Source organism: Salvelinus namaycush, chromosome 41 (genome assembly GCF_016432855.1).
Source record: "Salvelinus namaycush isolate Seneca chromosome 41, SaNama_1.0, whole genome shotgun sequence".
NCBI classification, from domain to species: domain Eukaryota; kingdom Metazoa; phylum Chordata; class Actinopteri; order Salmoniformes; family Salmonidae; genus Salvelinus; species Salvelinus namaycush.
In genome coordinates, this window is record NC_052347.1 from 7,321,484 (window position 1) to 7,334,912 (window position 13,429).

The window sequence follows — 13,429 nt, forward strand, 5'->3', positions numbered from 1 at the left end:
ATTTCCATACGAACCTGGCTTTAAAATACTGGGCTGTCAAAAGAACAGTCACACGTGACACAATGTAAGAAACCGGCCAGTCACTAACGCTTTCAACTGCAATTTGTTTTCTATCTTTTTCTTATTAAAAAGAGCTAAAATCTTTATTTTGCCCTAAAAAATTTATAAAACACTGTACACAAAACAAAAATGTGGTAACTAGGCATGTCAATAAACTCACTGATTGAATGATTACTGTTAATATAGGAGAAATAAAAAGAAAATGTTATCCAAACAAGAGAAATCCACACCGAGTGTTGGTAGGGAGGGTAATGTGCATTGTGCTGTCATTGACACAGTGCATGGGAGGGGGGAGGTGGAGGGAGGGTGCATGGGAGGGGGGAGGTGGAGGTAGGGTAAAACCAAATAGATAGGGGTAAAGGCAGGAAGAGGTATACAGGGGGCACCATACCAGGAACCTCGGAGTGTGTGGGTCTTCAAACCTTGTGATGCTGACGGTGTGTGTGTGTGTGTGTGTGTGTGTGTGTGTGTGTGTGTGTGTATGTGTGTGTGCGCAGTAGACGCTGGCTGTGTGTGAGCCTCACACTGGGGGTTCAGAAGCCCCTTGCATTATATGGGAGGTTTTTAAATAGGGATTACTGCACCATCACTGTCTGAGGCCTTAACCCACAGGACAAGACAGCACGCTAATCCACTTAACCAGAAAATAATGTCAGAAAAAAGATCAACCAAAACTTGGGTCATATATATAGCACAAGAGCGAGAGAGAGAGCAAGAGCGAGAGCGAGAGACTAGTAACTATGTGACAGTAGAAAACAGAGGGTGGCAGTCAGGCGTCACCCGCTCTCGTCCCCCTGTGGAATGTGTATTTTTACAGGAGTCTTGTGGAGCCGGGTCTGTTGGACTGAGCAGGGGGGCAGCTCTGCTCTTCCCTGTAAAGCTCTATGTCCAGCTCCGCTGTCCTTCGCGCTCTGTCTGTCTGCCTTGCACGCGCACATTCCTCCCTGCTGAGGCTCAGATAGGTGTGATGGAAACAATGGTCCCTGCATGGGCCTCAAGGGACTCAGGCCAAATAGAACAGACACCTTCCAACCCAGGCCCTGCCCTCTTAGCACCACCATATTGGAGAGCAGTTGTTACCTAACCTTGGGTCTGTTCAGCTGACCTTGAGGAGTTGTCACTTAACCGGTGGACAGACTTGGTCAGGGTCATTGGATCCATTACCATCAATGACCTTGACCTTAAAAACATGTAACTGACCTCATCAGTCTGCCTCCTGCAGTGTTGGAGCTGGTGCTAAATAGAGATGGAGCCCTAGGCAGGGTCAGAGTTGTAAAGGGGACGAGTGACTGACGACAGATGACCTTTCCCTTTCCCTTGGTAATCTTCCAGGGGTTCATTTTCCCAAATGAAGGCGGGGAGGCGGTGGGAGTGTAACAATAACACGGCATGGAGCAGAGGAAAGATACAGCTGGTGCCTGAGCAACAGCACAGTATTCCGTGTGTATAATTGTGTGTGTTTCTCCAGGCTCTGTGTGTGTGTGTGTGTGTGTGTGTGTGTGTGTGTGTGTGTGTGTGTGTGTGTGTGTGTGGGCGAGCGAGCGAGCGAGCGATGTTGTCGTGCATGTGGGTGGCAGTGAAAAACCCCCACCTAAACAAGGTTGATCATTTCAAAGACACCTACAGCTCTGTTGATACATGGATGTGAACAACAACATAGCCTTTAAGCAGTTGGTACACCGTCACAGTCTGTCAGACCCACCTCATGTTGATGATGTCAGCACCTGGACCCAGAACAGAGACACACCAAATGGCTGTTAGCACCCGTGATAACATACGGAGGGTGGGCAGGGGTCAGTGTGTTACTGCAGTCGTACCGCACCATGAAAGGGTGATGTATGACCTTTGACCCATCATAAATCCCTGGGCATGTAAGTTTCCTTCTAATCTGACTGAGGTTTGACTCTGAATATTGTTGTCTGTGGTGCTGTGACGGAGCTGACCCTGACTTGGTGCAGTGTCTCAGTAACCAAAGGTAAAAGGCCGGAAGGCATCACGTGAAATGGCACGGTGTGAAATCAATCTTCTCTCTCAAGTTTGAGGCCAGAACAGCTTGAGCACAGGTGTTTTTTAAAAATAGAGTTTGCTCTTGTGTGTGTGAACGTGTGTGTGTGTGTGTGTGTGTGTGTGTGTGTGTGTGTGTGTGTGTGTGTGTGTGTGTGTGTGTGTTCGTGTCTGAGGCTGCCCACTGCATCTCTCTCTCAGGTCCAGGGATTTGGAGGGGGGAACAGGGGTAGGGGACATTGGAGAAATGGGGAGGGGAGGGGAAAAGGTGTGATTAGGACAGAGTAAGAGAGCTAGTACCGAATGATAGCCAGTTAAAACATGCAATGCAAAAAACAATGTTAGAGAAAGAGCGAGAGAACAGAGGGGAAAGACAGAGAGAGAGAACAGATCCCAGTAAAGTACCACAGACCTCTAGCTGCCTACAGATCAGAACACACACGAGTGGCAGGTGAGGGGCGCAGAGAGGCGCTGCACACACAGCCAGCTCCGTGACGTGAGACACGCTGACGACTGTCACTGCCCCGTCACCCCAGAGCCATGACACTGCTGCTGGAGTAGGGTGGGGGGGGGGGGTGTATCAGACAAACTTAAGTGGAGCTGTGAAATTTCAAAGTAGGGGTAGGGGTTGGTGTGTGTGTGTGGGTGAAATACGCATTATGTCAGCGCATGCGTCTGGTGGAAGTGACAGTCCTCTCTCTCTCTCTCCACGGGTGTCAGGAGCTGTCATGCTGCAGCCCGGCTCTCAGCGCCCCTCCATAGACAATAGCGCAGGAGCAACAGAGCCACTTTACCCAGGCAGGCATGCCACCCCTCCTGCTCTCCTCTCCACTCCTCTCTACCGCCCACCCACAGTGGGCTCCTGACACAGTGGGTTGGTGCTACGTGGCTCAGCTTGGTTTGATCAATCCGCCCACCATGACAACCCATATATGAGTCACATGAAGGCCTATGGAGAAATGGTCAGGGCCAGACAGGATTTTCTCCCTCACATTTCATAAAGGAAGCATTTTTAGCATGGCTGAGTAACGCTTTCAGAGCAGCAGGACAACAGCAGAGCTAGGAGAAGGACAGACTGACCTTGCTGTTACCGCTGCTGTCTATGTGCTTCACAACAGAACAGACACAGGATTATTTACACCAGAGTGCCTGGCTGAATAATTTGGCTTTGTTACAGCTACATGCTTAAGGCTAGCTCTCATCGTCTAGCTGTGTGGGTGTGTACCGTTTCGATGTAGACTGGCGGTATATACTTTAAAACAAAAGCCCAAAAACCCTCCTCGTACCTACTTGTAAATAAAGCTTTATTTGTCAATGCAGCTGGAACTCTTGCCATGAACTCTCAATGCAGCTGGGCTAAGATACTGTTCTGCTGTGCCTTGAGATGCTCAGAATCAGATCAATAGTTGGAGTCAGGGGACATCCACTATGCCCTGAGGAGGAGAGGGGATAGATGTTGTGGAGACAAGAGTGGAGTTCAGGCCTGCTCGCCGAGGTGCTTCAGAGAGAGAGAGACACGGAGAGACTGAGGGAGGGAGAGATGGAAGGGGGAGCGAGAGAAAAGAGCTGCCTGCGATATTATCCATGTGCCTCGTCAGCGAAAAATGCAGTCCCAGTTGCACAAGCACCATGCCAGCACAGAATGACAAGAGGGTACTGAACACCGAATCACTGTGTAGTAGAGAGAGAGAAATAATTGTTTGAACATAGATGCATGAAAAGAACAGAGAGGAGATGGATTGAGAGAGCAGAAAGAGGTAGAGCGATGTGAAGACAGAGAAAGAGTGATAGACAGTAAGAGAAGCGTTACAAGGAAACCCTAAAAGATGGGAGTAGGAAAGCGGAGCGTGCAAATACAAACCGGGTCATTGCTGCTTAGCTAATAGGGGCCAATTCGCTGCAGGAGAGAAATGTCCAACACCCCAAGTTGTGTACAATACTGTAATGTTCTGAGATAACGGTCCTATATACACACAAAAACACAGAGTACACAAACTCCACACACACAAATACTAAACATATACTTCCACCTCCAAGCCTACACCGTTTCTCTTCTCTTGATGTGGAGTAGATAAGGTACCGAGTCTCTTTCCTTTCCCAAATCAGGTCAGACTACGCTTCTAATCTTGTTAGCCCAGAGAGTATTAGATTAGATGTTATTTATCGACAGGACCCCTCGTGAGTATGTCCATCTTGTGATAGTGCTTCAGTGGCTAGGGTGCTAGCAAGATATAATTAACTGTGTGTGTGTGTGTGTGTGTGTGTGTGTTTAAATATATAAGAACAGTTTAACAGTGTGTCTGTGTGTCTGTGTGTCTGTGTGTCTGTGTGTCTGTGTGTCTGTGTGTCTGTCTGTCTGTCTGTCGTGTTGTCGAGGGGGCTAGAGAGGTGTTGTCGAGGGGGCTAGAGAGGTTAGTACAAATGGCCTTTATTGCTAAATAGCCACGGTGTAATTTAGCACCGAGGGCAAGGGAGGCAAACAGGGATAAGCAAACTTCCACTACTAAACTCAGGGACCTCACGCTTCCCTAGAGGACATACAGTGCCTTATCCACTCCACTCTAACAATCTGGTGAACTAGTGCCTGGATGACTGAAAACGGGCTTAAAAAAGACAGACACAAATTCAGAGTTAAGAGCTACGATTAAAGTCAAATATAATAATGAATAATAATCCTATTCATCCAGCTAAGAGCACACAGGAAATGGCACAGGAAGCAGAGGGCTTGGGAAGGGAGGGGTCTACAGTGATTCTACTGATTTGGTAGGGAGAATGGTTGTCAAGGGAACACTGGATGTGTCTATCACACAGGCAGTACAGGGTGAATGAAAGGGGCGAGGCTCTATTCCTCTTTCTCTGGACCAATCATTAATTATCTCACACACACACAGTTTCAAGTTGGGCTTGTCCAAAAAGGTGCAGGGGTGAAGGATGAGGCCTTACCGATTCTATGGGCTTGTCCAGGGACGCCTGTTCCAGCTCCAACTGGCCCTCTTCATACTGGTCAAAGTGATTTCCCCCCTAAGAGAGAAGACATGGGGACTCAGGGTTAGACACCAGACAGCTAACACACACAGAGACAGAGACAGCAAAAGAGAGAGAGACAGCAAGAGAGAGAACACGAGGACAGACGGCGCGAGAGAGAGACAGCGTAAGAGAGAGACAGCGAGAGAGAGACAGCGAGAGAGAGACAGCGAGAGAGAGACAGCGAGAGAGAGAGAGCGCTCAGTAATGAAAACAACCGAAGGAAAATGGAACAGTCTACAAAAGAGAAACTCCTACTGTTTCTGTGTTCCCTTGATGGAAGTGAAACCATTTCAGCTCCCAAGAGGCTAAAACACATTTCACAATTATCACACACACACAGTCAAAGGGGGATGAAATGGACATGATAAAACACATATCGATTCCTGCCAAAGACATAGCTTAATGCACGCACTGTTGAGATAAGGTTCTCTACTGCCTAAGCTTGACAGTTGAAGAGAACCATATCTTACAAGACAGATGGAAACCTAATTTTCACCCTGAGTTGTTAAACCGGTTACGGTGGTACAAAATAATAGGCAAGAGAGAGTGTGTGTGTGTAGCTATATTACAACATTTCAATGCCATGAGGTCAGTGCAGAGATCTAACCCATTTCACTTCCCTGTCTGCAATGAGGGGGAACAAATTGAAGGGGCTAGAATTAATTGAGTTATTTGTATTTTTCAGGGCAGCAGGATGCAAAAATGAGGCATCCTATTTGTATGATACATGGTCCTTGACCTGAGGATGACATCACAAGATGAGTAATGAGCGTGTCACTCCTTCCAGAAGGTGGGTGTTGTATACAGCCTCCGTTCCCAGACAAGACACATTACCCCTCAAAGCAGAGGCAGCAGAATGGTACGTGAAGGTCACCTTGGAAAGCAGATGCGATTCCTCTTTGACCTTCAACCTGCTGAGACTGAATGACTGGAAGACACAAGGCAATGTTCTTTCAACGTGTTCAATAATACAGAGATCCTGGGCCCCATATCCCTTTGCTCTGAGTATATTTGAGGCTTGGGTTGAGCTGCGGTACTGACTTCATCAAACGGGTTTAGACGACCGAGGTAGGGCTATACGCTGACCTTTTGTTACGAGGAGCACGTGTGTGCGCCTAAGTTGAAAAATGTTGGCGCACACAGAGAAATTTAGGAACACGATGACAAATATTTGAGTCAAATCGCTTCACTGTAGAGCCCCGTGAGGCTTATTGAGTTTCACACACAACCTCAGAGGATCCATCTCTAATACCTTTTTATTACAGAACATCAAGCCTAAGTGGGTTAGAACCTGCGGGACGTCTTCTGATGAGACTCTGACGCGCTCTGAAGTCTGTAGAGGCGGCAGCCAGCAGCAGTGACTGTCTACTCACCTACTGAGTCTACTACCGCTTCATCTTTACAACTGGGGGATCCACTGACGAACACAGATACTAGCCTAACTACAATAGATCACGGTATTGTAGCTCAAACCTTCAAGACAAAACAAGGATTAAATTCAAAACGGATCACCTGTTCCCTTATTTCTACCCAGACAACATGATTAATACCACTGTAAAGCTTTACATGAGATCCAAGGATGACACTAGCCTGACCGATTTAAAAACAGGTACAAATAACCCTCAAACTGCTGTCCGAGCCCACATTAACGGGTCATTATTTCAGTTGGAGGGCAAGTTGCATCAGCATGTTTGTTTTGGATAATTCCATTAGGGAGAGGCAGTTCCTTATAACAGAGCGAAGGGAGGGGGTTATTTACCAGCAAATCAATGGCTGCCTCCTCTCCCCTCCATTTCCATTATTAAAAGTTGGGCACTCTTTAGGTAATAGGGTTACATTTGGGACACACAACTCTTGATTTTCTGAAGTGATCAGAATGCCTAATGTGTAACCAGCTGCAGCTCCTGCCACAATCTTCCCACTGCTGCCTGCTGGTCCTCTCATCTCTCCTCCGTCTCCGGTCTAATTTCACCACTCACAAAAGCAAAATAAATATTTTGGCATTAAAACAAATAAAAATCAATCTAAACTTGTAACTGAGGGTTTCCGCTACCGCTGCCTACACTGAAATGGATGCTTACCTCGAATGACCCCACATTAGGGGAGGTCTGCTACTCAGACCGAGTCTGATGGAAGAGACATGAAAGAAGAGAGACTGGGTGGCTGCTCTGAATACTGAGCAGTATGCGCTGCATAGTGTTATAACATGCAACATGCCTGAGCCCCAATGACAATTTAGTCTAAATCAATGGGCTTTCTATGAGATGGGTGGGATGAGACAGTGGCTATGTCTGTGTACACAGGCTGAAGTTAGTGGATCTCTGGGTGTTCCATGTGCAGTGTTGCTTGGCAGCGGGCTCTCGTGTATACCAGGAGAGAAACACCTGGAGAATACTGAGCGCCTTGGTATCCTGGACTGGTGATAGTTGTAACTCCATAGTTACATATTTTGAAATAATTTTTGACAATACAAGTAGATAACAAAACTGTACCAAAACTCCAGTAACAAAATATATATATATTTTAAACATAGTATCGAATCACAATACATATAGAATCATGAAAATAACAATACATATTGTAACTGCACCTAGGCTAAATATCGTATCGGGAGGTCCCTGGCAATTCCCAGCCCTACTAAGTAGCGTAACATACAAGCTCATGCACACACAACGTTACTTTCTAAAATCATCATCTAACAAGAGTTAAAAAGTAGTGAGGCACCGATGACATTTTTGGCCGATACCTGATATTTTCCTTGCCAAAAAACCTGATACCGATAACCAATATTTAACATTTTTGCAGCCTTTTAAGCATTCTAGTACAGTTAAATAGTTAACACACACACGGACGCAGCGGTCTAAGGCACTGCATCTCAGTGCAAGAGGTGTCACTACAGTCCCTGGTTCGAATCCAGGCTGTATCACATCCGGCCGTGATTGGGAGTCCCATAGGGCGGCGCACAATTGGCCCAGCGTTGTCCGGGTTTGGCCGGGGTGGGCCGTCATTGTAAATAAGAACTTGTTCTTAACTGACTTGCCTAGTTAAATAAAGGTTATACACACACACACACATTTTGTTGGCATTTACGTTTGTCCCCATTACCAGTAAAACATAATCAAAACCTTTCTTTCACTTACTTGCTGTGCTGTCTCGTTGTTCATTTGTACAGTCGTTTCATTCTCAAACAGGATTTCTATGGAACGCCGTTTGGGTCATCGCATGTCAAAACATACTATTTAACGTGTCAAATAAGCTTGTTGACCAATCACGACCTGAATATGCCTGCATGTCACATAATAATTTAACGCGTTCATACATTTTTTTTAACGTAGTTATTACACATTGATTACACTATCACTCGCATTTCATATGTCACAACGATTCATCGATACGTATGCTATGATGCTGGTAAAGTTGTCTAGCGCACCTACAGTGCTGGTCATAAAAAAAAGAAGCTAGCTAGCTCATGGATGCAAACAATTTTCTTCCCCAAAAACATAGCAGAAACGACATCATCTGTTTCAGTTGCTATAGCTAGCTAACTATATAGGATAGGTGTCATCTGAAATAACCCTTTTATAAGACAGTTCTTATTTGATTAATGGTGGTCGGACCCATCTATGTGAAGCTAGCCACAATAAGGATAAGCCGCAATAGTGGACTTTGCGGTTAGCCTTCAAAATAAAAGTACTGCATAATTCTACTCTTTGTATTCATTTGCATCACTGTCAATTACATACGTTTAATTTGAAGGCAAACCGCTAATTCCACTATTGTGCCTAATCCTTATTGTGGCTAGCATCACAACGCATAAGTTAGCTTGCTGCTTATAACGTTAGCTTTGGGGAACAGGGTTAAGTAGCTGGCTAGCTATTTATTTTCATGAACTGAAGTACAATTTCAATAGGCGAACAACAAGTGGCAACTTAGCTAATACTTACTCACAAGGATTACTAAATCATTGCTAAGAATAATTTAAAGGACTGCAGTTTCTACTGCTCATTGTTTGCATGCTGGTTGTATTGGTGCTAGCTAGGTACCAAGCTAAAGCTAGCTACCCCAGAAGTTGCGGTCGAACAAATGTTGCTTTATTACCAATGTGGTATTGTAAACACATCGTTCGTGGCCGGTGTTTGCTTGTTTGCTTTTTTGTACAGCTTTGACAGTGCTACTGTATCTTTTTTGACACGCAAAGACCCAAACGGTGTTCCATAGTATGCATGTCTTGAAGCTAATAGCAGTGACACTATTACTGTGTAACTCCGGTAGGGCAACATCGGAAAAATAGTGCACTTGGTAGTGTTAACCGGTGCTCGACCAGTCGGCGAAAGCCAACATCACCCACGACAGAGAACGGTTGATTGTCAAGGGCAATGAATTCCATTATCTTGGCTTTAATGGTTTTCGCCTTTGAGTTGTCTCAGTGAAAATGTTGTTACTCTTTCAAATGACTACTGGACTTGTTGACTGCTCGATCCACACAGCAGACATTGTGGGCTAGTTAAGGAATGCTGTGTTGCACGTATAGCGCAACATTTTACGCGCCGTCATTACGTCATGTACCTTCGTTATATGGGTATGCACGTCAGCTTTGACATCGGTTTTGGACATCGGCCGATACCGATGTTGGCAATTTGAGCTAATATTGGCTGATTTCGATATGTTCACGGATATGTCGTGCATCCCTATTAAAAAACAGTGAAAGGGGAAAAAGCTGGCCTCAGCAGCATGTGAGGAATGAGCTCCGGCTGGAGAGAAGGCAGATGATAAGAGCCACACTTCCCCCCCCCCCCCGGGGTCTGTATTCACCAGAACCATTCAAGCCCATAATCCCAGTATCCCATACCATCCAACCACCACAGAGCTGATCAGGTAGGGGAGTATTGGAGGTACGATAGACCGCTTGTTCTGTGGTCTACATTCATAAAAGAACAAATCAAACCCCTCATTATCTATGGGAAATCAAGCCAACAACTGCATCAAGGGAGATAGTGTTGAGGTAGTGTTGTTCTAATGGGAGAAAATAACAGACTCGGTGTCTGGGCACAGCTAGGAGAAACCCACTATGATGGAACCCAGGACAGCAGATAGTTCACAAATTCTTGGAAACGCAGAGTGTTTGGAGAGACAATAAATGCAGAATGCTCCAGAGGGAATGAAGGCAGCAAAGTGTGAACACTGACTGCGACAGTTTGAGACTGAGCAGTATCACGGCAGCAGACTGGCTTGGCAGGGCTCTGGGTGTGTGAGGCTGGGCTGACCTCACGCCTCTGTCTTCCGCTCCTCACAGGAGGTAGCGTGGTGTGAAGAGGCCTCATTGGGCCTCTGGCTGGCAGACTGCATGCTGGGAACATCTGGTCTGGAGCAGTCTTCACTGGGCCCTGAGGCCACACAACAGACCGTGTGTGCTGGTACTGCCTCTCCTAGTCCTAACCCACCCCCCCGCCCCCTCCACGGCAGCTGCACAGGATGCCCAGCCACAGACACAGATCTGTGAACACCATGAGAGTGGCCAGTGGTTGTCCACACTAAAACAAAGATAATAATGTTGAAGTGCTGTTTCTGGTCCAGAGAAGCTGACGACCATGCTGACCACTAGGTAACTAACAGTTTGGAAACAGAATCTCGTGTAATTTCCTTGTTCCCCTGTTCTACATTCTTGATCTGGTATTTTATCTTGGATCATTCAATCAGGTCTTGGATTAGGACAGCGTTAAAGAGCACCCAAAAGCAAATAAAAAAACAGAAAAACTTTCCATCCAAAAATAGGTGCTGCCATCACTTACAAAAATAAGCCCCTAGTGTCATCTGTCAAAATCTCTCACTTATGAGCTGCTAAAAACACTCAAGGACATGTCAAGTTAGACATGGTTTATACAAAAAACTAAATTGATCACAGACTTATAAATATCAAAACACACAAAAGATGTAGCAATAATTCTAGAAGGGGGGGAGAAGAGAAGAAGATGCCTATTTGAAAGTTAGACAAAATTAGTAGCTCGTGACATTTCATTTTGTTAAAAGTAGCTCTCATGCTACAAAATATTGGAGGGCCCTGGTCTAAAGAGTTCTCAAACACCTCCTCCCAGTCATTCTCTGTCCATTTCCCTGTCTTGTCCTGTCCTCTATGCTGCCTGGCCCGTCGCCATAATTGAGGTGAGTGACAGGGAAAAGAAAAACACACAAACAAAAAAAGAAACAAACAGGGATAACACAACAACGTCTTCTAAGCCTCAGTAGGAGAGCAGAATTCTGCTGGGTTCAGGAACGGAAGAAGAAAAACAGTATGAAACACAAACAGCTTTTCATAACAAGCATGAGACAGGGGCATGACTGATGTGTTTTTGCAGACGGTTAGATTCGCTTGCAAGGGCATGTGAGAGCAGAGCAGGGATATTTAGGCGAGTTAATGGGAAACGTTCAACATTCAATTGCACAGTGTAACCTGCAGCGACAACCCCCCAATCTCTACCTTCTCTCACACCCTGCAAAAGAGAAGTGTTGGCATGAATATTTAAGAAACATCTTGAGCTAAATTCATTCATTCACCAAATAGGCCGCAGGTATTTGAGATGGAAGTATGCCACAGACAGTCATTGGAGGACTGAAGGGCAAGACATAATTCATCAGACACAGCCAATAAAGAAAGTAAACGTAGTCGATATCAAAGCACATCATTTAATCATTTTCTGTATCACGAACACTTTATATTTGCAGAGTTATATTCCCTTGGGACCTAGCAACTAGCGAGCATTACAGACTGTGGCATGACTCTTTGGAAACAATCTCTCTCTGACAATGAGAACTCAATGAACAGAAAACACTATGCAGTGTACAATAAACTGGTAGTATACATCCATGGCCCTGCTTTATATAGCCTAGTAGTGGACTTTACTATAGGGTGGTGACAGAGCAACACTTTGGCCTCTGCACTATCTATGGGCACCATATGAAAATAATGACTGTCCTTTCCATTACTGTATACATAATCCCAGCATGTCACTAGACATTGCACACATTTCACAAGAGTTTGAGTGTTTCCTATGGTCAAGGACAAGTGTGAGTAGCTGACAGCGAAAGCTGCTTGTGGGTAGACAGCTCCAGCTGCCCACAAATACAAGCATAAGCACAGACCGGTGCCAACACCAACTAAAGTAGGCTACAGTAAAACAACACAGCCATGAAGGCAAGCAGATCTTTTGCCAGACCCAAGGGAATTAGTTTGAAAAATATGTAGGTTATCCCAACTTGACGCATTGTAACATGATCATTGCAGTGTTAGGATGCCAAAATATAACAAACTGGCACAGGACATGCACATTTTTGACAGTGGCACACAATTCAGCACAGCTTGTCCCAATCTCTGAGCTACTTTGACAACCATGACTGAAGACCAATGTTCCCTCTAAGCTGCGGGTGCTTGCAATAGCCAGAGCATGCAGCTCCCCCAGGACTGCATGCAGAAATATCTGCCCACAGAGAGAAGCACAAGATTGAACTTAACTTTCTAGAGCAGTGGTCACCAAACGGTTGATCGCGATCTCCAAGGAATTCCTAGTCAATCGCCAAACATTTCTGCAAAAAACCCAATGATAAAGCCTCGTGTTGCTATTAATTTTGATTTTGTTGTCTCGGGCTGTTTGCGGTATGTGCACACAATTCAGCTGCCATACGCGCCGGGTAGGTGAACTGTTGCTATTTTTGAACCATTTTATGTGTCAAAGTACAAACTCTGCCTTCCCGGCGGGCCCAGAGAGCAAATCAAGTGCACTATAGGCCTAACGCTGGCCAATCAGATGACCATGTCTGCAGTGATGTAGCAGGCATAAAAGAAAGCGATAGTAAAGTTGATACTATAAGATTTCAAAATGTTAAAAACCATGACTAGAGAGAAACTCTCAATGAATACAGCAAGGAGCTGCTGTTGTCATGAGTGAGTTCATGTTAAAGGTCTTACTCCGCACTATCAACATGTTGTATTTAACACTTTTAAGCCATGAAATGAAGTTTTTCCTATGTCCACTCAGCGCTACAACAAGTACTACAGCAGTAATGAATGAGTAGGAAAATGTTTCTATGGGCTTGCGTTGTTATTATTAGCAGTTTGGGTCGTTTTTAACATCAAGGAATATTTCACTTTCTCTGTTCATAGGAGTAACATCAATTTGTGCATGAGGCATAAATAATGTGGTTTGACTCGAGTTTTGCTGTCAGCAGGTAGACAGTGTCACTTTTTGGTCAGAGGAGGAAAGGGAAAGTAGAGGGATGTTGAGAGGCAGACCCTCAGTTTGCTGCTCTCTCCCTCCACTGAGGCTGACCAGATAGCAGGCACCAT

General features: G+C 45.4%; 1 protein-coding gene across 7 annotated transcripts in view; it reads right to left on the reverse strand.

Moving 5' to 3' along the window:
• LOC120034169 (G patch domain-containing protein 8-like) overlaps window positions 1-13,429 on the reverse strand; it is a 36,616-nt gene that overhangs the window by 20,041 nt on the left and 3,146 nt on the right. The window contains exons 1-3 of one of the 7 annotated variants that reach the window (XM_038980625.1): window positions 5,008-5,085; window positions 3,926-3,961; window positions 15-33 (exon numbers count right to left, since the gene is read on the reverse strand). Coding sequence is in view for 1 of the 7 variants with exons in the window: in XM_038980623.1 (XP_038836551.1) it covers window positions 5,008-5,085 (78 nt within the window). In the remaining 6 variants the exon portion in view is untranslated. Of the gene's footprint in view, window positions 1-14; window positions 4,028-5,007; window positions 5,086-13,429 lie in introns of those variants that run through there. The other 6 variants (XM_038980624.1, XM_038980628.1, XM_038980627.1 and 3 more) reach the window with 6 other exon arrangements.